The following is a 27227-nucleotide window of genomic DNA, read 5'->3' as shown; positions in this document are numbered from 1 at the left end:
AATATTTTCTTCTTCTTGAACTGATCTGGTGGTTAAGGGCTTGTAAGTTAGCATTTCATGGCAAAGTCTACACTTGTTGTATTCGGCGCATGTGACAAATAAAGTTTGATTAGATTTTTTATTTGACGTCTGTCTAATTAGCGATTAGTCTTGGGATAAGGTTATGGAAGTCCACACCACTTCAGACACAAAGCCATGAAGGTGTCTCTCCTTGGACAACTTCTTCAAAATTCTGGATTATACATGTAAGGGGTGCGTAACTGGTGGCAGGGAAGTCAGACGCAGGAGAGCAGAACTAGGTAATAGCCGGAGCAGTTTAATTTCAAAACCAACGGCATAAAGAAATGACCAACATGGGTACAAAACCCGACGCGCACCAGTAATCATGTGCTCAAGCACTTAAAACAAACAATTCCACACAAAGACATGGGGGGAACAGAGGGTTAAATACACAACAATTAATGAGGGAAAGAAAAACCAGGTGTGTAGGAAAACAAGACAAAACAAATGGAAAATGGTTCGACGATGGCTAGAAGACCGGTGACGCCGACCGCCGAACGAACAAGGAGAGGAACCGACTTCGGTGGATGTCGTGACAATACATTTTTTACTCACTTCTCCAGTGAGTCATTAATAGATCGAATTATCCAGTCAATTAAACATTCAGAACATTCCGGAGAAGATTTAATGTTGTTTTACCGGTGCACTTAACTGACTAAATATTTTGCTTGTTGAAATGTGTTGACATATGACGATGTTTTTATATTTGTCATAGTAATTACAACATCAATCCAGTGATGCCTCTGGGGCTGAGATTAATTAGTTACTTTTAAATACAGAGATCACTGGAGGCTGCTGAGGGGAGAACGGCTCAAAATATTGTCTGGAATGGAGTAAATGGAATGATATCAAACATGATATCAAACACGTGTTTGATACCATTTAATACACTCCATTCCAGCCATTGTACTCCGTTCCAGCCTTTATTATGAGCCGTCCTCCCACAGCAGCCTCCACTGGATTGGATATATTTACCGTTGGGGTTTTCAGACTCTAGCGCAGCAGGCAGTGAATCATTAGTTTGAGATGGAATAACAGGTTGACTCATCTTAACTTGAAAAATATGGATGTTGTTTGCGTAAGATCTATAGGTTTATGGTGGCTATTTACCATAAGCTGACAGCCACATAATCATTTCTGATAGGAACAGACATGATCGTGGTTTGTCCGTGCTTTACCTACACCCTGAATGAACTACTAATGAAGTCCGCTAACTGATGCAAAAAGGCAATGTGTTTGTGTTAATGTGTTGGTGTATAAGGTGATACATACAGTTTCAACAGAAGAGATGCAACTGATATTCAGACACAGACAGACAGGCCTACTGGTTCATAGCTCCATGATGTAGACAGACAGGCCTACTGGTTCATAGCTCCATGATGTAGACAGACAGGCCTACTGGTTCATAGCTCCATGATGTAGACAGACAGGCCTACTGGTTCATATCTCCATGATGTAGACAGACAGGCCTACTGGTTCATAGCTCCATGGTGTAGACAGACAGGCCTACTGGTTCATAGCTCCATGATGTAGACAGACAGACCTACTGGTTCATAGCTCCATGATGTAGACAGACAGGCCTACTGGTTCATAGCTCCATGATGTAGACAGACAGGCCTACTGGTTCATAGCTCCATGATGTAGACAGACAGACCTACTGGTTCATAGCTCCATGATGTAGACAGACAGGCCTACTGGTTCATAGCTCCATGATGTAGACAGACAGGCCTACTGGTTCATAGCTCCATGATGTAGACAGACAGGCCTACTGGTTCATAGCTCCATGATGTAGACAGACAGGCCTACTGGTTCATAGCTCCATGATGTAGACAGACAGGCCTACTGGTTCATAGCTCCATGATGTAGACAGACAGGCCTACTGGTTCATAGCTCCATGATGTGCTAGCAGGGTTGTACCCGTTCTGAGCCCTGTTCGTTGCTCTGTGGTCTCACACTTGTCAGACACACACACACGCACACACCACACACACACATGCACACACACATGGACACACACACCACACACACACATGCACACACACAGGGACACACCACACACACACAGGGACACACACAGGGACACACACACGCACACACCACACACACACATGCACACACACAGGGACACACACACCACTGAGAGCTGTGGATCCAGCCCATCCAGGGCGGGACGAGTATAAAACATGACAGTATTGGCAGGTCCCCGGATAGCTGGCCGCTCGCCTTTCCAGGGGTGTTAGGATTCATAATGGCTCCATACACTTCTATCAAATGTGTATTGAGCTCTTGTGACACATAAACCTGCCGCGCCATGATGAGAAATAACCACTGTCAGCTCCCATCTGCACTTTAAAGATTCAAGCTTCGGGTAAGATGGAGAGAGGAGAGAGAAGAGAGGAGGGGTCGAAGGGTCAGACCTTGACAGAGCATACACAACTGATTCATACACAACTGATTCATACACAACTGATTCATACACAACTGATTCATACACAACTGATTCATAAACAACTGATTCATACACAACTGATTCATACACAACTGATGCATACACAACTGATTCATACACAACTGATTCATACACAACTGATTCATACACAACTGATTCATACATAACTCGTGCTCATTCACACAGGTGGGTGTACACACACACACACACACACACACTCCACTCACTCTGCCTCTCTCTAACAAAGCAACGTGTGATGGTAGTGCGCAAACTCAAATTAGAAACCGGGTAGTTTGGTTCCTGGATGCTGATTGGCTGAAACAGCATTCCATCATGTGTATATCAGACAATATATAACTGTATGGTGCAACCTACTTGTTAACTGTTCTATTTGTGTTGGAAACCAGTTTATAATAGCAGTAAGGCACCTCTGGGGTTGGTGGTATAGGGCCAATATACCACTGCTAAGGGCTGTATCCAGGCACTGCGCTTCCATCACGCATAAGAACAGCCCTTACCCGTTGTATAATGGCCATTATAAACTGGGTGGTTCGAGCCCTGAATGCTGATTGGCTGACAGTCGTGGTATATCAGACCGTATACCACGGGGATGACAAAACATTTATTTTTACTGCTCTAATTACATTGGTAATCAGTTTATAATAGCAATAAGGCACCTCGGGGGTTTGTGGTACATGGCCAATATACCACGGCTAAGGGCTGTGTCCAGGCACTCCGCGTTGCGTCGTGCTTAAGAACAGCCCGTAGCTGTGGTATATTGGCCATATACCACACCTCCTCCGGCCTTTATCCCAATATCACAACTTCTGAAAAAAATTGCAATTGCCCCCAAAGTAGGCTAATTTAATTGCAGACGATCAGCTGTCTTCACAGCCTGTCCCAGCATGTTTCCTAGGCCCACCTGGGGTTTCCAGATACAGTAGATTCACCCTGGACTGATTGTTAGACTGCTGTAGAGTCCACTTTCACTGGGAGGTCAGAGGTTCCACTAACACTGTGAAAGTCTCTCTGGGAGGTCTGGTAAGAGGCTCCACTAACACTGTGAAAGTCTCTCTGGGAGGTCTGGTAAGAGGCTCCACTAACACTGTGAAAGTCTCTCTGGGAGATCTGGTAAGAGGCTCCACTAACACTGTGAAAGTCTCTCTGGGAGATCTGGTAAGAGGCTCCACTAACACTGTGAAAGTCTCTCTGGGAGGTCTGGTCAGAGGCCCCCCTAACACTGTGAAAGTCTCTCTGGGAGGTCTGGTCAGAGGCCCCCCTAACACTGTGAAAGTCTCTCTGGGAGGTCTGGTAAGAGGCTCCACTAACACTGTGAAAGTCTCTCTGGGAGGTCTGGTAAGAGGCTCCACTAACACTGTGAAAGTCTCTCTGGGAGGTCTGGTAAGAGGCTCCACTAACACTGTGAAAGTCTCTCTGGGAGGTCTGGTCAGAGGCTCCACTAACACTGTGAAAGTCTCTCTGGAGGTCTGGTAAGAGGCTCCACTAACACTGTGAAAGTCTCTCTAGGAGGTCTGGTAAGAGGCTCCACTAACACTGTGAAAGTCTCTCTGGAGGTCTGGTAAGAGGCTCCACTAACACTGTGAAAGTCTCTCTGGAGGTCTGGTAAGAGGCTCCACTAACACTGTGAAAGTCTCTCTAGGAGGTCTGGTAAGAGGCTCCACTAACACTGTGAAAGTCTCTCTGGGAGGTCTGGTAAGAGGCTCCACTAACACTGTGAAAGTCTCTCTGGGAGGTCTGGTAAGAGGCTCCACTAACACTGTGAAAGTCTCTCTAGGGAGTCAGGTCAGAGGTTCCAATAACACTGTGAAAGTCTCTCTGGGAGGTCAGAGGTTCCACTAACACTGTGAAAGTCTCTCTGGGAGGTCTGGTAAGAGGCTCCACTAACACTGTGAAAGTCTCTCTGGGAGGTCTGGTAAGAGGTTCCACTAACACTGTGAAAGTCTCTCTGGGAGGTCTGGTCAGAGGTTCCACTAACACTGTGAAAGTCTCTCTGGGAGGTCTGGTCAGAGGCTCCACCAACACTGTGAAAGTCTCTCTGGGAGGTCTGGTAAGAGGCTCCACTAACACTGTGAAAGTCTCTCTAGGGAGTCAGGTCAGAGGTTCCACTAACACTGTGAAAGTCTCTCTAGGAGGTCTGGTAAGAGGCTCCACTAACACTGTGAAAGTCTCTCTGGGAGGTCTGGTCAGAGGTTCCACTAACACTGTGAAAGTCTCTCTGGGAGGTCTGGTCAGAGGTTCCACTAACACTGTGAAAGTCTCTCTGGGAGGTCTGGTCAGAGGCTCCACTAACACTGTGAAAGTCTCTCTGGGAGGTCTGGTCAGAGGCTCCACTAACACTGTGAAAGTCTCTCTGGGAGGTCAGGTCAGAGTAACACACTTCATGACATGATTCTCCAGGGCTACACTACCATCACACAGTGACTAAGTACATCTGACGTCACCGTTTAGCAGTACCACACTTCATGATTCTGCTCTCAGTGTGCAATGTTGGAGCACGGTCAAAATCAATGGGAATACTTTTCTACTTGTGACTATAAAAGCATGGCTGGATGCTGTGGATGTGGCTGCAGCAGTGGTGAAGCCCAGTGGAGTTGTATTCGTCCACTCTTCAGTCTCCACACTCCTCCACCCACCTCCTCCTCCTCTGAGTCAGAGTCCCCTTTTTGGGATTTTTTTTATGGTGTGGAACATTCTGTCTCTCTCCCTTCCTTTCTCTTCCTCCCTCCCCCTCACACTCGCTTGCTCTCTCTCCCTCCCTTCCCGTCTCTCTCTCATGATTGCCGCCATCCCGGGGGAGCGAGGAGCGAGGGGAGGTTGATGGCCCCCACACAATTAAAAGCCAACCCCTGTTTTTAATGAGGTGCCTGTTTGTTAAGTCCACTCAGGGACCCGGGGCGGGTGCTTAGCATTTGCTCTCTAATTAGGGAAGCTAAACAGTCCCTCTTGCAGAAAGATCAACCATTAGGAGCTGAATTGGGGGCTACTCCACTGGGCACCGCAGCTCTAAGTCTGTTGTGTGCAGATTGTTGTGCCAATGCAGGATGGAGAGGAAGACAGAAGAAGATGTACCTATACCGAAACACACTGCACTGGATAGAGAGAAAGAAGAGACAGAAAAGAGAGGAGGAGAGAGAAAGAAAGAAAGAGAGAGATGTTTACTGTTAATTTTGTATTGTTTATTTCGCTTTTGTTTATTATCTATTTCACTTGCTTTGGCAATGTAAACACATGTTTCCAATGCCAATAAAGCCTCTTAAAATGAATTAAATTGAGAGCGGGAGAGAGAGAGAGAGAGAGAGAGAGAGAGAGAGAGAGAGAGAGAGAGAGAGAGGATTATATAGACACTGAACTGAAGCACTGTGTGTTATTGTCAATGGACAACCACTTGGCTGTCCAAGAGGAAGAGTACACCAAACTAGTGTTCATAAGACATGCTGATTATGAAAAGCCACACATCCCCTCCTCATATTGTCTGTGTTCTTACTAGAACAGTGTGAAGCCAACATGTTACAGCGTCCAGGCTCTGAACTGATGTTACAATGCTGCTATCTAGTGGCGAGTCATGTCATCAACATCCTGCGACACGGGGATCAGCCGCCGAAAAACACTCATCTGACCCCACCACTTATTAGATGCCCCCCTCCTCCGAGAGATGCCCCCACTTTGGCATTCAGAACAATAATTATAATTCATTATTCTGCTCAGACTGGATATTAAAATGTTCAAAGTACAAGGATGAGACACAGAGAGGGGACCTGCAAGGGCAATTATTTCCCAATCATATTCTGCTATTGTTCCGACATTTCTAAGGATACATAAAGTATACTGGTGATAGTGGGTATTGTTCAATCACAAACATTCAGGTTTAATAAGCACCTATGTTTCTTCCATTATAAATGACACCCGCCACTTTTGAATAGCCTGTATTGTACGTCACGCTACTGGTGATAACAAGGCCTTTGTCTTGGAGACAAAAGCAAAGTTGCAGGTAGTGAGTGGGTAGCCTGGTTAAGCAGACTGAAACTTTGTCCACAATGGAGAGTGCATTGTTCAGTCTGGTTCAACCAGACTAGAAGTCTTGGTGAGTCACTGGGACAGTAACCTGTAGCTGAAAGAGAGAGAAAGAAAGAGAGAGAGAGAAAGAGAGAAAGAAAGAAAGAGAGAGAGAGAGAGAGAGAGAGAGAGAGAGAGAGAGAGAGAGAGAGAGAGAGAGAGAGAGAGAGAGAGAGAGAGAGAGAGAGAGAGAGAGAGAGAGAGAGAGAGAGAGAGAGAGAGAGAGAGAGAGAGAGAGAGAGAGAGAGAGAGACAGACAGACAGACAGACAGACAGACAGACAGACAGACAGACAGACAGACAGACAGACAGACAGACAGACAGACAGACAGACAGACAGACAGACAGACAGACAGAACAGAGAGAAGAAAGAAAGAAAATGAGAGAGAGAGAGAGAGACAGAGACTAAAACAGAGAGAGGGAGAGAGAAAGAGAGGAGGAAAGAAAGTAGGAGATAGACAGAGAGTTTGTCTCTCCACAACCCCGCCCCTCCTCACGTTCAGAGCACAAATGGAAGCATCCCCATTACCCAGAGTGCTTTGGGGGTACAGTGAGGGAGTGCCCAAACACTTTTTTTATGCATTAACATCCTGATCAAATTTTCATAACTCAATTTGGGGAAAGGAAAAAGGGTGTAGATGTGCCGACACACACACACAGTTGGTCTGTGTGTCTGATTCTAACCACCATTTGAGGGTCTGACTTTGGACCACAGAAGGCCAATCACTGAGGTGTTGGTAAAGGTTTGTGATACTAATCTACATCTAACAGCCCTAACGTCACACACACTTCAGAACTAAGACTGACAGACTGTAGGTTACAGTATGCCACAGAACATACACTCAATGTGTGTGTGCACACGATCTGTCCGCACGTCCATGTGTGCATGCATGTGTCCCCCCGTGTGTGTGTGTGTGTGTGTGTGTGTGTGTGTGTGTGTGTGTGTGTGTGTGTGTGTGTGTGTGTGTGTGTGTGTGTGTGTGTGTGTGTGTGTGTGTGTGTGTGTGTGTGTGTGTGTGTGTGTGTGTGTGTGTGTGTGTGTGTGTGTGTGTGTGTGTGTGTGTGTGTGTGTGTGTGTGTGTGTGTGCTGGAATCTCTCCCCGAGCCAGGCGGTTCACTGTTATGATGACACCAGCTAAACTGTGTCTATTCTCAGTTCACAGATGGGCCCATGTCTGTCTGGCAGGGACCAGAATGTTCTTTAGCTCAGCTGTCATGTTTGGCCTGATGAGTGAAATGGATCCCCAGCCTCAGTCTTCACTGAGAGGTGGCTGAATACAGGACTCTCCTTTAACATTCCTTCTCGCTCTTCAAACTGGGCATTTGACATTGAAATGCTGATAACTCACTACACACGTTTAACCCACTTTCACCAACAACAAAAAATGTAACATGTCTAATTCATTTGAACTGGATTGTGTTACTACTGCTGAGGAACCCGTATGTTCGGGGTGTTGTTATATGTGGTGATATTGTCAAGTTTCCCATGCAACAACAGCTTCTTCTCATCAAGCCCTGAGGGGACTCAAGAGTCAGACCAGCAGTCTCTGTTTCTCTGGACGTACCAACTGATGACAAAGCTGAGAGCACCGTGGGTGGGGCTGGAGACACTTCACAGCAGGGCAACACAACAACCACTTCCACCTGACAGACATGCCTGTTGCTGAGGGGGAAGAATGACTTTAAGGGCCCCTTTTCATCACCTTAGTCGGAAGAAGTAGTAGCTACATTGTATGGGTCAAACAGGCTACATTGTATGGGTCAAACAGGCTACATTGTATGGGTCAAACAGGCTACATTGTATGGGTCAAACAGGCTACATTGTATGGGTCAAACAGGCTACAATGTATGGGTCAAACAGGCTACAATGTATGGGTCAAACAGGCTACAATGTATGGGTCAAACAGGCTACATTGTATGGGTCAAACAGGCTACATTGTATGGGTCAAACAGGCTACAATGTATGGGTCAAACAGGCTACATTGTATGGGTCAAACAGGCTACATTGTATGGGTCAAACAGGCTACATTGTATGGGTCAAACAGGCTACATTGTATGGGTCAAACAGGCTACAATGTATGGGTCAAACAGGCTACAATGTATGGGTCAAACAGGCTACATTGTATGGGTCAAACAGGCTACAATGTATGGGTCAAACAGGCTACATTGTATGGGTCAAACAGGCTACATTGTATGGGTCAAACAGGCTACATTGTATGGGTAAAACAGGCTACAATGTATGAGTCAAACAGGCTACATTGTATGAGTCAAACAGGCTACATTGTATGGGTAAAACAGGCTACAATGGAGGCTACATTATATGGGTCAAACAGCTTTCTTTGTTGAACCCAGTTGAGGGTCGGTGTAGACATGCTGACGGACTGGCTGTCCATCTGAATTGAATATCAGGTGTGTGTGCGTGTGTGTGTGCATGTGTGTGTGTGTGTATTTAAGAGGGTGGGAGAGACAGCTTTGATGGTTAAAGGGGTAAGTAAGTCAAGAGTGAAGCAGAGTTGAGGTTGTCAGCCAGTCAGCTGACATTGAGATTACTCCTCAGTTCAGCTACTGTGGAGTGGAGTGTGTTGTTCCAGAAAGCCATTCCCAACACAGAAGCTCTGTCGCAGGCAGCACCAAAAACCGGCTAATTTGCCACCATCAACCTCCTCCTTCAGAGGGACAATGTTGCTGGTTCCCCTGAGTTGGAACAGTTGGGTTGGACAGCAACCTTGGGATATGACTGAAATTGTACGGATAAAATTGCCTCCGATGCAAGTTGTCTTTTCAGAGCTGTCCCAGGCTAACATGAAAGGAAATTAGCTCAATATATGGACCTTTTCCAGACGATTTTCAGACAAATACTGCTATATTAAGTAATTGCCTTCATCTGTCCCCCCAGGCAAGGTAAAGCAGTCAGTCGCTAGGTGAAGACGTGAAAGTCGGCCATTTTGTTTTCACCACATAAACAACGCTGTGATGAGCTAGCTACTGATGTGGCAATAACTGAGCAGGCTAACAACACGGGCTGTCGATCACAAGGGGAAAGGAAGAGGACGAGAATAGATCAATCAATAGCTTTCTTCATCTTTATTATGAGGGGTGCAGTAATAAACGCATCTTATTAATTCTCCACTCTGTAGCCCCAAAGAATCGATGAAATGAATGAACCAGGACCAGCCACTCTTCTCTGCTTCAAAAGCCTGGCTCTGATGTTATTTCTCCACACCTTGATATGCCACTCTACTTTCTAAAAGTCTTGATTGCACAGGAATGGAAAGAGAGAGAGAGAGAGAGAGGTTAAAAAATCACAGACTCAAAATGGCTGTTATTTAGTCAGGATCATTATGGCACAGTAATAATACATTATAGGGGGGTTCATACATGCTTATGTCAAGTCTGACAACGCATTATAACCAAATGATAATGTATTATAACCGCATGATCGTGCATTATTTTACATTTACATTTTAGTCGTTTAGCAGACGCTCTTCTCCAGAGCAACTTACAGTAGTGAGTGCATACATTTTCATAAATTTTTTCCCATACTGTTCCCCACAATCAAACCCACAACCCTTGAATTGCAAGCGCCATGCTCTACCAACTGAGCCACACGGAACCAACATGATAACTACACGATAATGTATTCTAACTACATTATAATGCATTATGACCACATGATAATGCATCAGCCAGAGCTATATATTTTAGATATGAAATATAAGGCTCAGGCATTCGCTCTACTGCAGGCTTTAACTAAGGGTTTCTAGCTGGAACTGTTAAGAAGACAGCAAAGCAGCAGGCTATATCCAATGGAGACAACTTGTTCTGGGTTCTGAAAGGTGGACTTGACTCCCCGGACTCTTTGCTATCAATCTGGAGGAGTGGGAGAGCTTGATTGGTTCTAAAGAAGGTCAAAAGCAACCTGGTTGGGGATGCTGGTATTTCCATGGCAACGACATATGCAAAACTGTCATTTTTCTGCCACCAATACACAAACAGATTACAGACTCCAAATGGACACAGCATAGAGGCTTATTGGAAAAGAAGATCAAGTGTCACTCGAGTGTCACAAACCCAGCGCAGGGACTTAGCTACAGTAAGACAGATGATTACGGCAGTGTGACTCATAAGAGGCTGGTAGTTCACTATCATTACAGTGCATTAACTGTGATACAGGAATCCTATCAAAGCTTGATATGAACAAAGACTCCTATGGAAAATGCTGGTTTGTAATCTAGCAATAAACTTCCAGATGTATTTTAAGGTGCTAATCAGGGAAGACCTTCCGTGGACCTGTGTACATTCTTATAAAAAAGGGTTCCAAAGCTGTCCCAATAGGAGAACCATTTTTGGTTCCATCAGAACCCTTTTGGGTTAGAACCCTCTGTAGAAAGGGCTCAACATGGAACCTATAGGGTTCTACCTGGACGCTAAAATGGTTCTTCAAATGGTTCTCCTATGGGGCTAACCGAAGAACCCTTTTAGGTTCCAGATAGCACCTTTTGTTCTAAGAGTGTAGTGTACAGAAATAACCACCCATGTTCCACTTTTGTTTTTCACTATTGATGTTTATTGCTTTGAACTGAACAAATTGAAAGGACAAATTTTACATACAGTATTTTATGGAAATGATAAATGAGCCCCTTTGAACACAAATTAAGGCTGATCTACACACCACAAGAGGGACAGAGTTTTACTGTGTGTGTGTTGCAAATGTATTTCTTGCACTTGATGCATGTGTACTGTTTCTTCCTGTCCTTCTTGGTTCCACACAGATCGCAGCACTTCTTCTTGTTGCTACCGGCTGCAATCTGGAATGTTGAAAATATTTAGTTCAGGAATTTTACTAACATCTCACTCACTCACATATATAGTTACAGCAGGCCAAGGTAAGAGAGTCAGACACACACACATGCAACAACATCACTCACACTTAGTTCCGCTATTGGAGTTGTTGGTTCTGTGGGTCGGGCGGATGGGGCACCAGCGTCCTCCTCCTGAATCCTCCTCACGATTGCTGCAGAAGCTGGGGTCCTTGGGATATGTTGCTTCCTCTGAATTGGAGGTCTTACCAATGCCTTGCCCAGCTCCTCGAGAAAGAGCCGTCTTCTACGGAGCTTCCCTCTGTTCCAATCTAGGTTCAACCCCATCTAGATGACAAATGCATTGTATGCCGAGATGTCCAAAGTGGAACTAGCTTCTCTCTCTTTCCAAGGCCCTCTGAGCAGAGATTATTTTTGCCATACTGATTGAACGTGGTAAGGAGACACACATGCAAAGCTATTTATTTGTTGTGTCCCTCCCCCAATTTGCACCTGGCTGGGGTAGAGTGTGGGAAAATACTGACTTTTTTACAATGTATCAACATAATGTATCAAAATAATGTATTGTAATAACATTGTGCAGGTTCCCGCAAGACATTGTGTAGTTTCAAACACTACAAAGGGTAAAGAGTGTGAGAAAAGCAGGATACAGGCAGACAGGCAGGGAGACAGACAGGTTCGTGGTGCTATGTTGAAACAGCAGGCCCAGGGAGGAGGAAGACAGAGTGAAAGCCCACAGAAAACCTTTTGGTTTCATTTTTACTTATTTTCACCTACACACTTTTCCACACTTTTATTACCCTCGGGTCCAGTGGACCAGAACACCACATATGTAATATAAATGTGTAGGGGGGTGCACAGTGTGCACTCAATGAAAATGCATTGTTTTACATGTTCTTCACAGAAAATGAGCCAAGGCCAATGAGTCTCAGGTTGAAAAAATAACTAATTGTATCATTTTTAAGTAAACATTGAAAATGGGTCCCACAGACCCAAATACCTCACAGGGGTTAAGTGGGTTGAAATCTTCCTTATCAGTGACACATGGTTGACCTTTGGAACATGTCAAAATGCTGAATTTTGTCACTTTAGCAAGCCTTTATTCATATTAAAAATCAGATTTAAATTCTCCATGTGATCTACAGTACCAGTCAAAAGTTTGGACACACCTTCTCATTCAAGGGTTTTTTCTTTATTTTTACTATTTTCTACATTGTAGAAAAGTAGTGAAGACATCAAAACTATGAAATAACACTTATGGAATCATGTAATAACCAAAAAGTGTTAAACAAATCAAAATATATTTTATATTTGAGATTCTTCAATGTAGCCACCCCCATTGCCTTGATGACAGCTTTGCACACTCTTGGCATTCTCTCAACCAGCTTCACCTGGAATTCTTTTCCAACAGTCTTGAAGGAGTTTCCAAATATGCTGAGCACTTGTTGGCTGCTTTTCCTTCACTCTGCGGTCCAACTCATCCCAAACCATTTCAAATGGGTTGAGGTCGGGTGATTGTGGAGGCCAGATCATCTGATGCAGCACTCCATCACTCTCCTTCTTGGTCAGATAGCCTTAACACAGCCTGGAGGTGTGTTGGGTCATTGTCCTGTTGAAAAACAAATGATAGTCCCACTAAGAGCAAACCAGATGGGATGGCGTATTGCTGCAGAATGCTGTGGTAGCCATACTGGTTAAGTGTGCCTTTAATTGTAAATAAATCACAGACAGTGTCACCAGCAAAGCACCATCACACCTCCTCCTCCATGCTTCACAGTGAGAACCGCACATGCGGAGATCATCTGTTCACCTACTCTGCGTCTCATAAAGACACAGCGATTGGAACCAACAATCTCAAATTTGGACTCAACAGACCAAATGACAGATTTCCACTGGTCTAATGTTCATTGCTCGTGTTTCTTGGCCCAAGCAAGTCTCTTATTTTTATTGGTGTCCTTTAGTAGTGGTTTCTTTGCAGTATTTCGACCATGAAGGCCTCTTTCATGCAGTCTCCTCTGAACAGTTGATATTGAGATGTGTCTGTTACTTGAACTCTGTGAAGCATTTATTTGGGCTGCAATTTCTGAGGCTGGTAACTCTAATGAACTCATCCTCTGCAGCAGAGGTAACTCTGGGTCTTCCTTTCCTGTAGCGGTCCTCATGAGAATCAGTTTCATCATAGCGCTTGATGTTTTTTGCGATTGCACTTGAAGAAACTTTCAAAGTTCTTGAAATTTTCAGGACTGACTGACCTTCATGTCTTAAAGTAATGATGGTCTGTAATTTCTCTTTGCTTATTTTAGCTGTTCTTGGCGTAATATGGACTTGGTCTTTTACCAAATAGGGCTATCTTCTGTATACCACCCCTACCTTTTCACAACACAACTGATTGGCTCAAAAACATTAAGAAGGAAGGAAATTCCACAAATTAACTTTTAACAAGGCACACTTGATAATTGAAAAGCATTCCAGGTGACTACCTCATGAAGCTGGTTGAGAGAATGCCAAGAGTGTGCAAAGCGGTCATTAAGGCATTTTTTTATTTGATTTCACCTTTATTTAACTAGACAAGTCAGTTAAGAACAAACTCTTATTTACAATGACGGCCTAGGAACAGTGGGTTAACTGCCTTGTTCAGGGGCAGAACGACAGATTTTTACCTTGTCAGCTCAGGGGTTCAATCTAGCAACATTTTAGTTACTGGTCCTACGCTCTAACCACTAGACTACCTGTCAGGGTGGCTACTTTGAAGAATCTCAAATATAAAATATATTCTGATTTGTTTAAGACTTTTTTGGTTACTACATGATTCCATGTGTGTTATTTCATCGTTTTGATGTCTTCACTATTATTCTACAATGTAGAAAATAGTAAAAAATAAAGAAAAACCCTTGAATGAGTAGGTTTGTCCAAACTTTTGACTGGTACTGTATATTATAGGGCACTTCATGTAATATAACAGGCCTTTAAATCGTAATATTGGTGCACAATTTCTACTTAAAATATCAAATGGACTCTTTTCGTTTGCTGTGTAAGGCTCATTTGCTGTGTAATACCTTAATTCAGAGACTGGGATGGGTTTTGATCATTCAAAACAGACATGTAAGCCTTCATAGCAAAACCTTATGCTTTGTTTAAAAGGCAATAATAGTTTTAAAAATTGGATGCATATCCTTCCACCAGCTCAATCTATCCTGCGTGCATAAAATCTATAGCATTGCTTTCGCCTTTTCACCATCATTAAGGCACACCAGAAAATACACCAAAAAAGGCCTGTAATACGGACTCCTTCACACCAGGTGGCCACACTGAGGTTGTAAAGTCCATTCAACGTGTTTGTCGGTGAAGCGATCAAGAACATTATAAACATCAACCGTCTGCAGTGGTATGTCCTTTTTATCGACAGACTTTTAACATTCGGCCTTTTTTTTGTGTATTTAGCGCAAAGGCATGTGTTTCAAAATATTTGCTAATATTGTAGCTATAGCTAGCTGCACTATCACACATGCTAATTTCAATGGCGACTGAGCACATGATATTGAGCTAGCGTAGCATGCTAGCGCTAGTTAGCATAGCTAGCAAGTTTGGGGGCGTGTTGCACGAATCTCTTCCAAAGCAGTGTCTCTAACTATATATTTGATTTAGTTAGATAGCGAGATACATTGTATATTTTTGTTGAACCCTCTACCAAACAGTTGTTGGAATTAATGTAATTATTTCTGTAGCGAGAGCCAGACCGAGAGTGGTCTCAACATCGTGTGTCCCCATCCCACCTCTCTCGCAGATTCCTTCTCGTTTGACCAAAAAACTTGAGTTTTAGTGGGAGCGGAGGGGAGTTGGAAGAAAATGGACCAGAGAGCTTGGAAGAACCCATACGCAGACTATGATGGGAACCCTGCATCTGTGCAAGAACTATTTGATTCACAAGGAAAGGTATGAAGCTAACGTTAGCTAGCTGAAGTTAAAGCTAGCTAGGCCTGGTAAGCAAACGGTCATACCCTGGATGTACAATACATAGCCTACATGTCATGAGCCTTTTTATGTTAAATGCATCAGGTAACTGAAATATTCAACATTCAAACGACTTCAAAGCCAGGACTACTGATAAAGATCTAATACAATAAAATCGAATATGTTCTGTCATGGTGTTTTCTACAGCTCACAGCAGAGTTTGCAGGGCGGCTGAGCAATGCCATCAGTCAGCTGTTGATGCACATGGAGAATGGGCTCAAGTCTGCTGACCCTAGAGATTGCACTGGCTACACTGGCTGGGCAGGTGAGGAAGAAGAACCCACCATCTTGCTTTTTCTAGGTTTAGACTACATTCTGTCACCTCAAATCACATGTCTCCTAAACTCTGTCCCCTCCTCTCTCTGCCCTCTTCCCTGTCCCCCTCTTCGTCGTCTCCCATCCCCTCTCTGCCCTCTTCCCTTTCCCCCTCCTCCTCGTCTCCCATCCCCTCTCTGCCCTCTTCCCTGTCCCCTCTCCCCCTCCTTGTCTCCCCCATCCCCTCCCTCCTCTCTGCCCTCTTCCCTGTCCCCTCTCCTCGTTTCCCCCCCATCTCCTCTGCCCTCTACCCTGACTCCTCTTCCCCTCCCCATCTCCCCCATCCCCTCTCCCTCCCCAGGCATCGCACTGCTTTACCTGCACCTCCACGGTGTGTTCGGCGAGCCTTCATTCCTGCAGAAGGCTCTGGACTACGTGGGCCACAGCCTGACGTGTCCGACGCGGCGACGTGATGTCACCTTCCTGTGCGGTGATGCTGGACCCCTGGCCGTGGCTGCAGTGGTCTACCACAGAGTACAGAGGGCACAGGAGTCAGACGAATGCCTCAGCAGGTCAGTACAGGACATGGGCCAGCCATAGACGTGTGTATGTGTGTGTATATATGTGTGTGTGTGGTATATATATATATAGACATGACGTGTTATATACGTCATTGGGGACGGCTCACAAGTCTGAGAATTAAGACACTGGTGCTCTGTGTGTCTAGATTTCATTCCACCTAATCGCTAATTTGATCAGTATCTGGATATCGTGCCAGTCACTACTAGCACTTGTGTAGATCTGAGAGGATTTGGTAGGTGTTACAATATGGCAACAGGTCCACCTGGTCTATTGGAAGGCAAGATCCTCAGGTCTCCAGAAGAACCTAGGGGATAAAGGCTAGGTGTTGATTTGGAATAAAGTCCAACCAGTTCATCAGTAAGATGCCATAAGAGATCTGAAGTAAAGTGAGTGTTCCCCCTTCCCTCCAGGCTGCTGCAGCTCCATCAGTCGGTGGTAATGGGCTCCGGGGCCAGCGGTCTCCCTGATGAGCTGCTCTACGGCAGGATGGGTTACCTCTACGCCCTGACCTTCATCAACCAGCAGTTTGGCCACGACAAGATCCCCATCCAGTACATCCAACAGGTCAGTCGTAGGCTCACGGTTAAGCTTCATCACATACACATTGGATATGTATTCAGTGTGTTTGACAAGCACTGTTACATTGACTGTGTTCAGTAGAAACAGAGTTGGTTGAGTGAGCTACAAACATTGTCATCAGAAAGGTGAACGATCTTCTAAGTAGGACCATTTGATAATGAAATGAAATTGTTACCCTTTTAACACTACTGAAAGGAGCTTAGTCGAGCCAAGTATTGTGCTGGCCTGATAATGCATGCATTGGTGGAGCTGTGCTCTAAAGGACAAAGCCAGGGAGTCCCCCCTTTTGTAGGCACACGGTAAAAACATATTTTTTTTGAACTATCGCCATCTCAACATACTGTTTGGAGTTAGAATACACAAGGTGCAATTTAGAAATGTGGTTGTGCATCAGCAGCTGTTCTCTTGTCAGTCATTAGCTAGGTTTCCATCAAATTGGCGGCCGATTTTCATGCATAAAGAAAATATGCAGGTTTTCCCACTATTGGTGTTTCCACCAAGCAGACTTGATGTGGATACAAATCAGTGGGTGATGACGTAGTGCACACAATCCTTAACTTTTCATGTCCAGAATAAAAATCTGAAGTTCAATGTGTTTCCATCACATTTTCAACTCTACCGATAGTTGAGTCACAAACTGTTGTCTTGGCCCATGCGCTCTAGCCAACAGCTGGCAGAGAGTGCGGGTAGACTACATGATGAGCTGAACATGAATAAGAGCGCAAGTATTTTTATTTGTCAAACGGAAGTCGCGTATCGATCAGGTAACCAGAATAAGACTGGATGTTTATTGGAAAGGAGCACCACCCTGTGAAGTTCATCATAACTGATTTCATCTGGAGCCTAATAAACTGCATGCTTTCCCCAGTCCTCCATATTTGCTCATAAGAGCGTTTTCACCCCCATTTCTCGCATAATACATTTTACCGACTCAAAAAGATCCCACCATTTCGAACGAACAAATTATTTGTGTGCGTTTATAAAGTTGTAATAAAACGTAGTATTTCTATCAAATACACATGTATACTGTATGAGTAGGTAGGACTACTCACATCAAAACTGTGGATGGAAACGTGGTGACAGTCACTCAATTGGCCCATGTCGGTTAACATTTTTTAGCGTAATAAGTTCATCTAGCCAGCGATCTAAACTTGTAGTAGTCATTGTCGAATTCCGGACCACATTTGATTTTGTTAGTCACTCTCACTCAGATATTTTATTAACATGGCATAAGACCGGGGCAAAATGTGGATAAATGCAGAACATTGGGTGTAAAACTGCACATTTTTCCCTCTGTCCCCAAGGCAAATGAAGTAGAATTGCGTGAAATTAGTAAATAAATTGCATTGCTCAATCTACTCTCCGTCCCCATGGCAAAATGTGTCGAATTGGAGGCTGAACCATATCTCACGTTTTTTTTTCTCAAACTTATGGGCAATTCATGATATATAATTTTTTCCCGATATGTTTTCTCTAAATAAGAGTTGTTGTACAATTAAAGGTAAAATACACTGCATTTCAAACAGTCAGAAATAATGTAATGAATTCAGGGTTTGTGAAGTTATACCGAGGCTAAATATAAGCCTTCCACGACCATAAGACCCACTAATTATTTTATCAAAATAGTTTAACCAGCTTTATTTTCTTGTTGCAGTTATCACTGATCTGTTTTTCAAGTCTGTGAAAATGTAATTGTTTTTGTCACAACTGGGACTAGAACCATGTGCATAATGCTCCTCCACTAATAATGACTAACTTCTTGTAGCAGGCATTAGGCTGAATTAACACAGGTCTCATCGGCCATCTCTCAAGCCCACGTGCTGGTGATTAGCCAGCTAATCTTTATATTTCAAGTTTAACCAACATGGATCTATTTGTTGGCTAACAAGGTTGAACAGTTGAATTGTTATGAACACACCCTTCTGTCCATCTCCAACTGTCTGAACAGCATGCTAACCTGTCCACTTGGTTCAGGTGTTGAAATCAAGTCACCTACCATATTTCTCAGAATGAGAATGTGTTGCCAATTCATTATTTAACTGTTTTATATGCTTATTGCACATTTATGAAACACAGTATACTAGTGGAGTATACTAGTCTTTGGTTAAAATGGAGGGAGGAGTAAAATGTATTGCTCGGGAGGGTTCGCGTAACAGTATTTTGCATAAGGCTCCCAAACGGCTAAGGGCGGGTCTGACTGCATGTGTGGGTGTGGGTGAGCTGACCCGTGAGCCACTGCAGCCCCTCGTTATGAGTTCAGATGCCCATCCCCGGACAAAACCAGTATATAATATCAGCACCAGTAAGGTTCAGGTCGGCACAATAGTGTGAAAAGCGTGAATTTTCTTTTTTTCCGTTGATATATGTTGTGTACTTTCAGTCATCCACCCTACAGATTTTCAGAAGTAATACAACCGCTCTATTGGGGGGGTTCTGACTGAGTTGTGATGTGTTTTGACCCTGGTCTTTCTCCCTCTGATCTGAGGCTGTGTTGATATCAGGGATGTGTGGTGTGTTTTGACCCTGGTCTCTCTCCGTCTGATCTGAGGCTGTGTTGATATCAGGGATGTGTGTTTTGACCCTGGTCTCTCTCCGTCTGATCTGAGGCTGTGTTGATATCAGGGATGTGTGTTTTGACCCTGGTCTCTCTCCGTCTGATCTGAGGCTGTGTTGATATCAGGGATGTGTGTTTTGACCCTGGTCTCTCTCCCACAGATCTGTGAGGCTGTGTTGATATCGGGGGAGGGCCAGTCCCAGAGGTTCCGTTGTCAGGACCAGAGCCCTCTGATGTACGAGTGGTACCAAGAACAGTATGTAGGCCCCGCCCACGGCCTGGCAGGCATCTACTACTTCCTCATGCAGGTAATAAAGCTAGAGCTGATTGGTTCAAACTTCCCTTTATTATCATGCAGGGAATAAAGCTAGAGCTGATTGATTCGAACTTCCCTTTATTCCCATGCAGGTAAAGCTGACAGGTTGAAAATTCCCATTTATGCAGGATTCTGAATCTAAAGAAAACGCCTTCATACAGTGGCAAGAAAAGTATGTGAACACTTTGGAAATACCTGGATTTCTGCATAAATTGGCCAATTAAAAAAAAATCTGATCTTCATCTGGGTCACAACAATAGACAGTCTGCTTAAACTAATGACACACAATTATACGTTTTCATGTCTTTATTGAACACACCGCATAAACATTCACAGTGCAAGGTGGGAAAAGTATGTGAACCCTTGGATTTAATAACTGGTTGACCCTCCTTTGGCAGCAATAACCTCAACCAAATGTTTTCTGTAGTTGCAGATCAGACCTGCACATTGGTCAGGAGGAAGTTTGGTCCATTCCTCTTTACAAAACTGTTTCAGTTCAGCAATATTCTTGGGATGTCTGGTGTGAAGCGCTCTCTTGAGGTCATGCCACAGCATCTCAATCGGGTTGAGGTCAGGACTCTGACTGGGCCACTCCAGAAGGTGTATTTTCTTCTGTTGAAGCCATTCTGTTGTTGATTTACTTCTGTGTTTGGGTCGTTGTCCTGTTGAATGACCCAACTTCTGTTGAACTTTAATTTCGGCGGACAGATAACCGTACATTATCCTGCAAAATGTCTTGATAAACTTGAATTGGTTTTTCCGTCGATGATAGCAAGCTGTCCAGGCCCTGAGGCAGCAAAGCAGCCCCAAACCATGATGCTCCCTCCACCATACTTTACAGTTGGGATGAGGTTTTGATGTTGGTGTGCTGTGCCTTTTTTTCTCCACACATAGTGTTGTGTGTTCCTTCCAAACAACTCATCTGTAGTTTCATCTCTCCACAGAATATTTTGCCAGTAGCGCTGTGGAACATCCAGGTGCACTTTTGCAAACTTCAGACGTGCAGCAATGTTTTTTTTGACAGCAGTGGCTTCTTCCGTGGAGTCCTCCCATGAACACCATTCTTGTTTAATGTTTTACGTATCGTAGACTCGTCAACAGAGATGTAACAGACACCGGTTAGTCAGGCTGATTGAGGTAGTATGTACATGTAGATATGGTTAAAGTGACTATGCATATATGATGAACAGAGAGTAGCAGTAGTGTAAAAGAGGGGTTGGTGGGTGGCGGGACACAATGCAGATAGCCCGGGTAGCCAATGTGCGGGAGCACTGGTTGGTCGGCCCAATTGAGGTAGTATGTACATGAATGTATAGTTAAAGTGATTATGCATATATGATAAACAGAGTAGCAGCAGCGTAAAAAGAGGGGTTGGGGGGGGGGGGCACACAATGCAAATAGTCCGGGTAGCCATTTGATTACCTGTTCAAGAGTCTTATGGCTTGGGGGTAAAAACTGTTGAGAAGCCTTTTTGTCCTAGACTTGGCACTCTGGTACCGCTTGTCATGCGGTAGTAGAGAGAACAGTCTGACTGGGGTGGCTGGAGTCTTTGACAATTTTTAGGGCCTTCCTCTGACACCGCCTGGTGTAGAGGTCCTGGATGGCAGGCAGCTTTAGCCCTAGTGATGTACTGGGCCGTACGCACTGCCCTCTGTAGTGCCTTGCGGTCAGAGGCCGAGCAATTGCCGTACCAGGCAGTGATGCAACCAGTCAGGATTCTCTCGATGTTGCAGCTATAGAACCTTTTTGGGGATCTCGGGACCCATGACAAATCTTTTTAGTTTCCTGAGGGGGAATGGGCTTTGTCGTGCCCTCCACAACTGTCTTGGTTTGTTTGGACCATCCTAGTTTGTTGTTGATGTGGACACCAAGGAACTTGATGCTCTCAACCTGAGAGATTTCTGTAAGTCTTTAGCTGACACTCTAGGATTCTTCTTAACCTCATTGAGCATTCTGCACTGTGCTCTTGCAGTCATCTTTGCAGAACGGCCACTCCTAGGGAGAGTAGCAACAGTGCTGAACTTTCTCCATTTATAGACAATTTGTCTAACCGTGAACTGATGAACATCAAGGCTTTTATGCAAGTCAACAATTCTTAATCTTAGGTCTTCTGGGATCTATTTTGTTCAAGGCATGGTTCACATCAGGCTATGCTTCTTGTGAAATGCAAACTAAAATGTTGTGAGTTTTTTAATAGTACAGGGCAGCTCTAACCAACATCTCCAATCTCATCTGATTGATTGGACTCCACGTTAGCTGACTCCGGACTCCAATGAGCTTTTGGAGAAGTCATTAGCCTAGGGGGTTCACATACTTTTTCCAACCTACACTGTAAATGTTTAAATGATGTATTCAATATAGACAAGAAAAATACAATCATTTGTGTGTTATTAGTTTAAGCAGACTATGTTTGTCTATTGTTGTGACTTAGATGAAGGTTTATGCAGAAATCCAGGTAATTCCAAAGAGTTCACATACTTTTTCTTGCCACTGTATTTTAAGTCCTATTCCACCAAGTAGTTGACTAGTTGAATCATACGCTGATGCTGGAATAGAGTATGTGAAATGACTGGGAGACTGAAGTTGAATCATACGCTGATGCTGGAATAGAGTATGTGAAATGACTGGGAGACTGAAGTTGAATCATACGCTGATGCTGGAATAGAGTATGTGAAATGACTGGGAGACTGAAGTTGAATCATACGCTGATGCTGGAATAGAGTATGTGAAATGACTGGGAGACTGAAGTTGAATCATACGCTGATGCTGGAATAGAGTATGTGAAATGACTGGGAGACTGAAGTTGAATCATACGCTGATGCTGGAATAGAGTATGTGAAATGACTGGGAGACTGAAGTTGAATCACACGCTGATGCTGGAATAGAGTATGTGAAATGACTGGGAGACTGAAGACCAGGTTTGGAAACAGTGTATTATGGGACCTTAAACATAGACCAATCAGCAACCAGGGTTGGGATCAATTCGGGGAGTAAACTTGCTTTTTCTCATTGAAAAACCACCAAATGGAAATTACCCCAACATTTTCATCAACCTACTATGAAGTGTGAGCCATGAAAATGTCTTCCCTGTTCTGTGCCCTGCAGCCAGGCTATGTGGCGGGGGATGAGAGGGTCCATAGACTGGTGAGGCCTAGCGTGGACCATGTCTGTCGACTCCGCTTTCCCACTGGGAACTACCCGCCCTGCATAGGGGACAACAGGGACCTGCTGGTGCACTGGTGTCATGGAGCCCCAGGCATTATCTACATGCTGCTGCAGGCCTACAAGGTACTGGAAACCTGGGCCCTGTTCAGTAGAGGGTAAACATTTTACTGAAACTGGGAGGTGCTCTTTTCTATCTGAACTCATCCAATAAAAACGCAGGTGTTTGCTTTTTTCCCGTTACAAAATGTTTTGATACGGTGTGCCTCTACCCAACACACCCCAGTACTATGTTATGGATAGAATATGTGATGGATAATTACTATGGTACATGCAATCTCAGATGTAATTGGCAGAATAACATCGAGGCCGGGGGTCTCTTGGAAAGTAATGGTGGCATCTGGTGGTGAAGTTGTTTATTTTCTGTATTAGCAACCAGCCAAAAAGTATAGCTACAATACACTAGATGTCCCTGAAAACATTATCACTTTGCTTTTATTCTGATAATGTGTTTCATGTGTCACACATTTAACATAGAGGGCATTAGTTGTCTGCCAATCAATCCTTTTGGGTTAGAAATAGACTACTGAGTTTTTACAGTACTGTCTCAACGTCTCCTAAAGAAAGACATTTTACTTTCCTGTTTGAAACATTTAAAAACATTTTGCCCTACTGAACATGCCCTCGCCCTGTTTTCCCCCTGCAGGTGTTTGGAGTGGGCCAGTACCTGGAAGAGGCTCTACAGTGTGGGGAGGTGGTGTGGCACAGGGGCCTGCTGAAGAAGGGCTACGGACTGTGTCACGGCGCCGCGGGTAACGCCTACGCCTTCCTGGCCCTCTACAAGCTCACCCATGACCCCAAGCACCTCTACAGGGCCTGTATGGTGAGAAGCAGCCTGAACTTACTGACCTGACGGGGACATCTCCTGACCCAATGTCCTCACCTGTTAAGCTCTCATCAATTGATGAGGATGTGGAGCCTGGAGTTTCCCCTCGTCCGGTCACACTTTTTTTTTTTATCACGAAAAACTCCTGGCTCAACTGTAGGTCCTCACCCTCTACCACCCTCTGTGATGGTTTTATGTTTCAACAAATAGACATTTGACAGGGTCTCTACAAGGTTTATCACCCACTAGCAGCTTGTCTAGGTAGCTGTTACAAAAAACTTCTCAGAATCCAGAGTTTCCATATAAGATTGAAGGTCACTTTAGCAATACTTTGAACTACACTCAATCATCCTGCTCACAGCGACCCAAACTTAAATAAAACATTATTCAGAGAACCTGAGACGTTTGAGAAGTGAACCGTTGTATGTTTATTGACAACTGCTGTCTTCGTGTTGCTATTGACAGCCGCTAGCTATTGACAGCGTGTTGCTATTGACAGCCGCTAGCTATTGACAGCGTGTTGCTATTGACAGCGGGTTGCTATTGACAGCGTGTTGCTATTGACAGCCACTAGCTATTGACAGCGTGTTGCTATTGACAGCCACTAGCTATTGACAGCGTGTTGCTATTGACAGCCGCTAGCTATTGACAGCGGGTTGCTATTGACAGCGGGTTGCTATTGACAGCGGGTTGCTATTGACAGCGGGTTGCTATTGACAGCGTGTTGCTATTGACAGCGGGTTGCTATTGACAGCGTGTTGCTATTGACAGCCGCTAGCTATTGACAGCATGTTGCTATTGACAGCCGCTAGCTATTGACAGCCGCTAGCTATTGACAGCGTGTTACTATTGACAGCCGCTAGCTATTGACAGCCGCTAGGTGGCTGTCAGCGTGTTGCTATTGACAGCGTGTTGCTATTGACAGCCGCTAGCTATTGACAGCGTGTTGCTATTGACAGCCGCTAGCTATTGACAGCGTGTTACTATTGACAGCCGCTAGCTATTGACAGCCGCTAGGTGGCTGTCAGCGTGTTGCTATTGACAGCGTGTTGCTATTGACAGCCGCTAGGTGGCTGTCAGCGTGTCTTTGCATCAACAGACAGTGAGGGTGGAGAGGAGTCCCATGTGTAGTTTAAGCTCTTCCACTTAACCCAATGTACTGTATTGGAACGGACTAGAAGGGCTTTGTGGTCACATAGGTGGGCCATTTAATCCTAGTGGCATCTCAAGTGGCACTGTAAGGCACACAGTAAGAATGGGCTGCTAAAGATTAATTTCTCTTAGGACAGTATTTCTTTTAGGACAGTATTTCTTTTAGGACAGTATTTCTCTTAGGACAGTATTTCTCTTAGGACAGTATTTGTCAATCGTCTGATACTCCTGAAGTTTTGACTGTTGTATTGTAAAAAGCTTGACTGGGGTCTTTTGTTTTCTGTAGTTTGCAGACTGGTGCATGAACTACGGCAAACATGGCTGCAGGACACCGGACACTCCTTTCTCATTATTTGAAGGTAATGTGAAGCCATCTAACACACAATATCAAGTGTTTGAATTGGAATGTTTAGCCTAGATCACAGATTTGCTCAATAATTTGACAAATTTCTATTAGTCAATGAATAGTGGAAGGCTTGAGAACATGGTTGTGTTCGTTAGGCATCAAATGGTAGAAAACTGACAAGCTGGGAGGGACTACCTGAACACTTGTTTTCATTTTCCTTTGCAAATGTTTTGCTACGGTGTACAAATACGACCCAATAACTGTTTTAGATGTGAAATCAACGTGTCACTTCCTGTCCACAGGCATGGCTGGAACCATCTACTTCCTGGCGGACCTCCTCCAGCCCCTGAAATCAAAGTTCCCAGCATTTGAGGTGTAAAAGGTATCCCTGCTTACCCCTGGTCTCCTGCCTGCTGCTCTGGAAACTAGCATACACATCCAAGCACCTAATCTCTCTCCATCTCTCTCACACACACACACTGAGACATTTAAAGAAACACACACAGGCATATACACCGCAGAGTCACCTCTGCAGGTGATAATCAAGATGACTTTTTCCATCACAACAAAATCTTCCCACAGTCTCTCCTTATTGGCTGAACGAACAGTAATTGTGTGTTGTAGGGAGGGGGGGACCAGGGACAATCAGTGCAAGGGTGACATTTTGCACGAGCAAATGGCATTGAGCAGTGAGCAAAAGAACCATAAGATTTCAAATAGATGTGAAGGCAAATTATCTAATGTGAATTCCAAAAACTTCAACTCTCAATTGCATCGCATACATCGCATGCATTGCTCAGTTGACTAAACCCTGGCTAAATTCTTGCCTTCTTATAACACTACTTGTTGAAAAGTTCAAATTAAATCATGCTTTATAATGAGTTTTTTATCATGCAGATTGAGTTTTATGGTATTCTTTGCACAGAGCTGCACCTTTTTTTTTGCGTGAGGAAAATGTCGCCCCTAGTCTAATATGTGCATGGTGCATGGGGGTTTCAAGTGTTATGCACTGAAACTTGCTCACTATTTTGTGTCTAGACATGGGGCATAAGCAGAGAGAACCACCTCGAGTGGATTTTCCATTTATGGACATCAATTCGATATTTACTTTTCATTCATTTTATGACTCATTGAGACTTCAGTTTATCTGAGATGAAATTGACTACGATTTTTTTGCTCGGGCTGTAGTCTGGTCAAAAGGTAGTCCTCTCAACTCGGGACCATAATTACCCCCTTGGTGACGGGGGTTGGAGCCCTGTCTCCACCTCTCCTGTCGATATCCCTTTTATCTGTCTCTACTGTCCAGCTGTACTGTCTATGAATCAATAAAAATACCAAGGGGATCTGAGTACCGACCAATCTCCTATTAAAAAAATAAATAATCTTTGCTCCAACATTCATGTTTGTTAATTGTTAATTTTAGATTTCACCTTTTTTTTTAATAACCGGAATAGAAATTCCATGGTGTAGAGGATTTTTCATCTTTGCAGATTGTGGCTGCAATAGAAACTTTGTAGTAAAATTATTATACTGTGTGACAAAGTACTACAGTAAAACTGTAATGACCATGTGACGCATCATAAGTTGTGTGTGTGTGTGATGTACGCTTGTACTGCTCATCTACGGTTTCTTCACATTTCCATTGGCTAAATAATAAAACAAGGTATTTTTTACATCTCACCTGTCTGTTACCTTTGCTATTAAACTATTATTCATCGTTCTAGTGTTCTGAATCTGACTGGCTCCTTGTCTCGACCTGATGTTATAATAACAGAGCAAAGCCACTAAGGGGCAGTGGAGAGTTTGTCCATTTGGAATGGGAGCGTTCACGTTGAGTGGCAAGAATCGGTGAGTCCATCCGTCTGTCCATCTACTAAAGCCTCCATTTGACTGTCCCCTTTTCCAAACACTGTTAAGTGTTAGACTCTTTCTGACTTGACCACTCCAACTGTCTCTATATTTGACTCCTTTCACAAAGGCA

The 27227-nt window shown here is 44.1% G+C and overlaps 1 protein-coding gene across 2 annotated transcripts; it reads left to right on the top strand.

Annotated features, from left to right (window-relative positions):
- The first annotated feature begins 14638 nt into the window (after nucleotides 1–14638).
- On the top strand, nucleotides 14639–26966 carry lancl1 (LanC antibiotic synthetase component C-like 1 (bacterial)). Of its 2 annotated transcripts, none has more exons than XM_071330476.1 (10): nucleotides 14639–14788; nucleotides 15188–15336; nucleotides 15562–15679; nucleotides 16031–16241; nucleotides 16662–16815; nucleotides 19546–19692; nucleotides 22806–22988; nucleotides 23569–23745; nucleotides 25187–25259; nucleotides 25549–26966. In XM_071330476.1, exons 2-10 carry the CDS (start codon nucleotides 15250–15252, stop codon nucleotides 25623–25625), a joined length of 1227 nt encoding a protein of 408 aa, XP_071186577.1. In that variant the 5' UTR covers nucleotides 14639–14788; nucleotides 15188–15249; the 3' UTR covers nucleotides 25626–26966. The 2 variants fall into 2 exon arrangements, with proteins under 2 accessions (XP_071186577.1, XP_071186578.1); XM_071330477.1 differs by having other exon boundaries at nucleotides 14749–14851.
- Nucleotides 26967–27227: the final 261 nt, after the last annotated feature.

This window comes from Salvelinus alpinus, chromosome 10 (assembly GCF_045679555.1).
Source record: "Salvelinus alpinus chromosome 10, SLU_Salpinus.1, whole genome shotgun sequence".
NCBI lineage: Eukaryota > Metazoa > Chordata > Actinopteri > Salmoniformes > Salmonidae > Salvelinus > Salvelinus alpinus.
Note: the sequence above shows the minus strand (reverse complement) of the source record. Positions and strands in the feature narration are given on the sequence as shown.

Bases quoted from the DNA above. Each gene is read 5' to 3' on its own strand.
- lancl1 (XM_071330476.1), top strand. From the start codon at position 15,250: ATGGACCAGAGAGCTTGGAAGAACCCATACGCAGACTATGATGGGAAC. The intron at 16,242-16,661 runs GTCAGTACAGGA...CCTTCCCTCCAG, and splicing joins TCAGACGAATGCCTCAGCAG to GCTGCTGCAGCTCCATCAGT. The intron at 25,260-25,548 runs GTAATGTGAAGC...TCCTGTCCACAG, and splicing joins TCCTTTCTCATTATTTGAAG to GCATGGCTGGAACCATCTAC.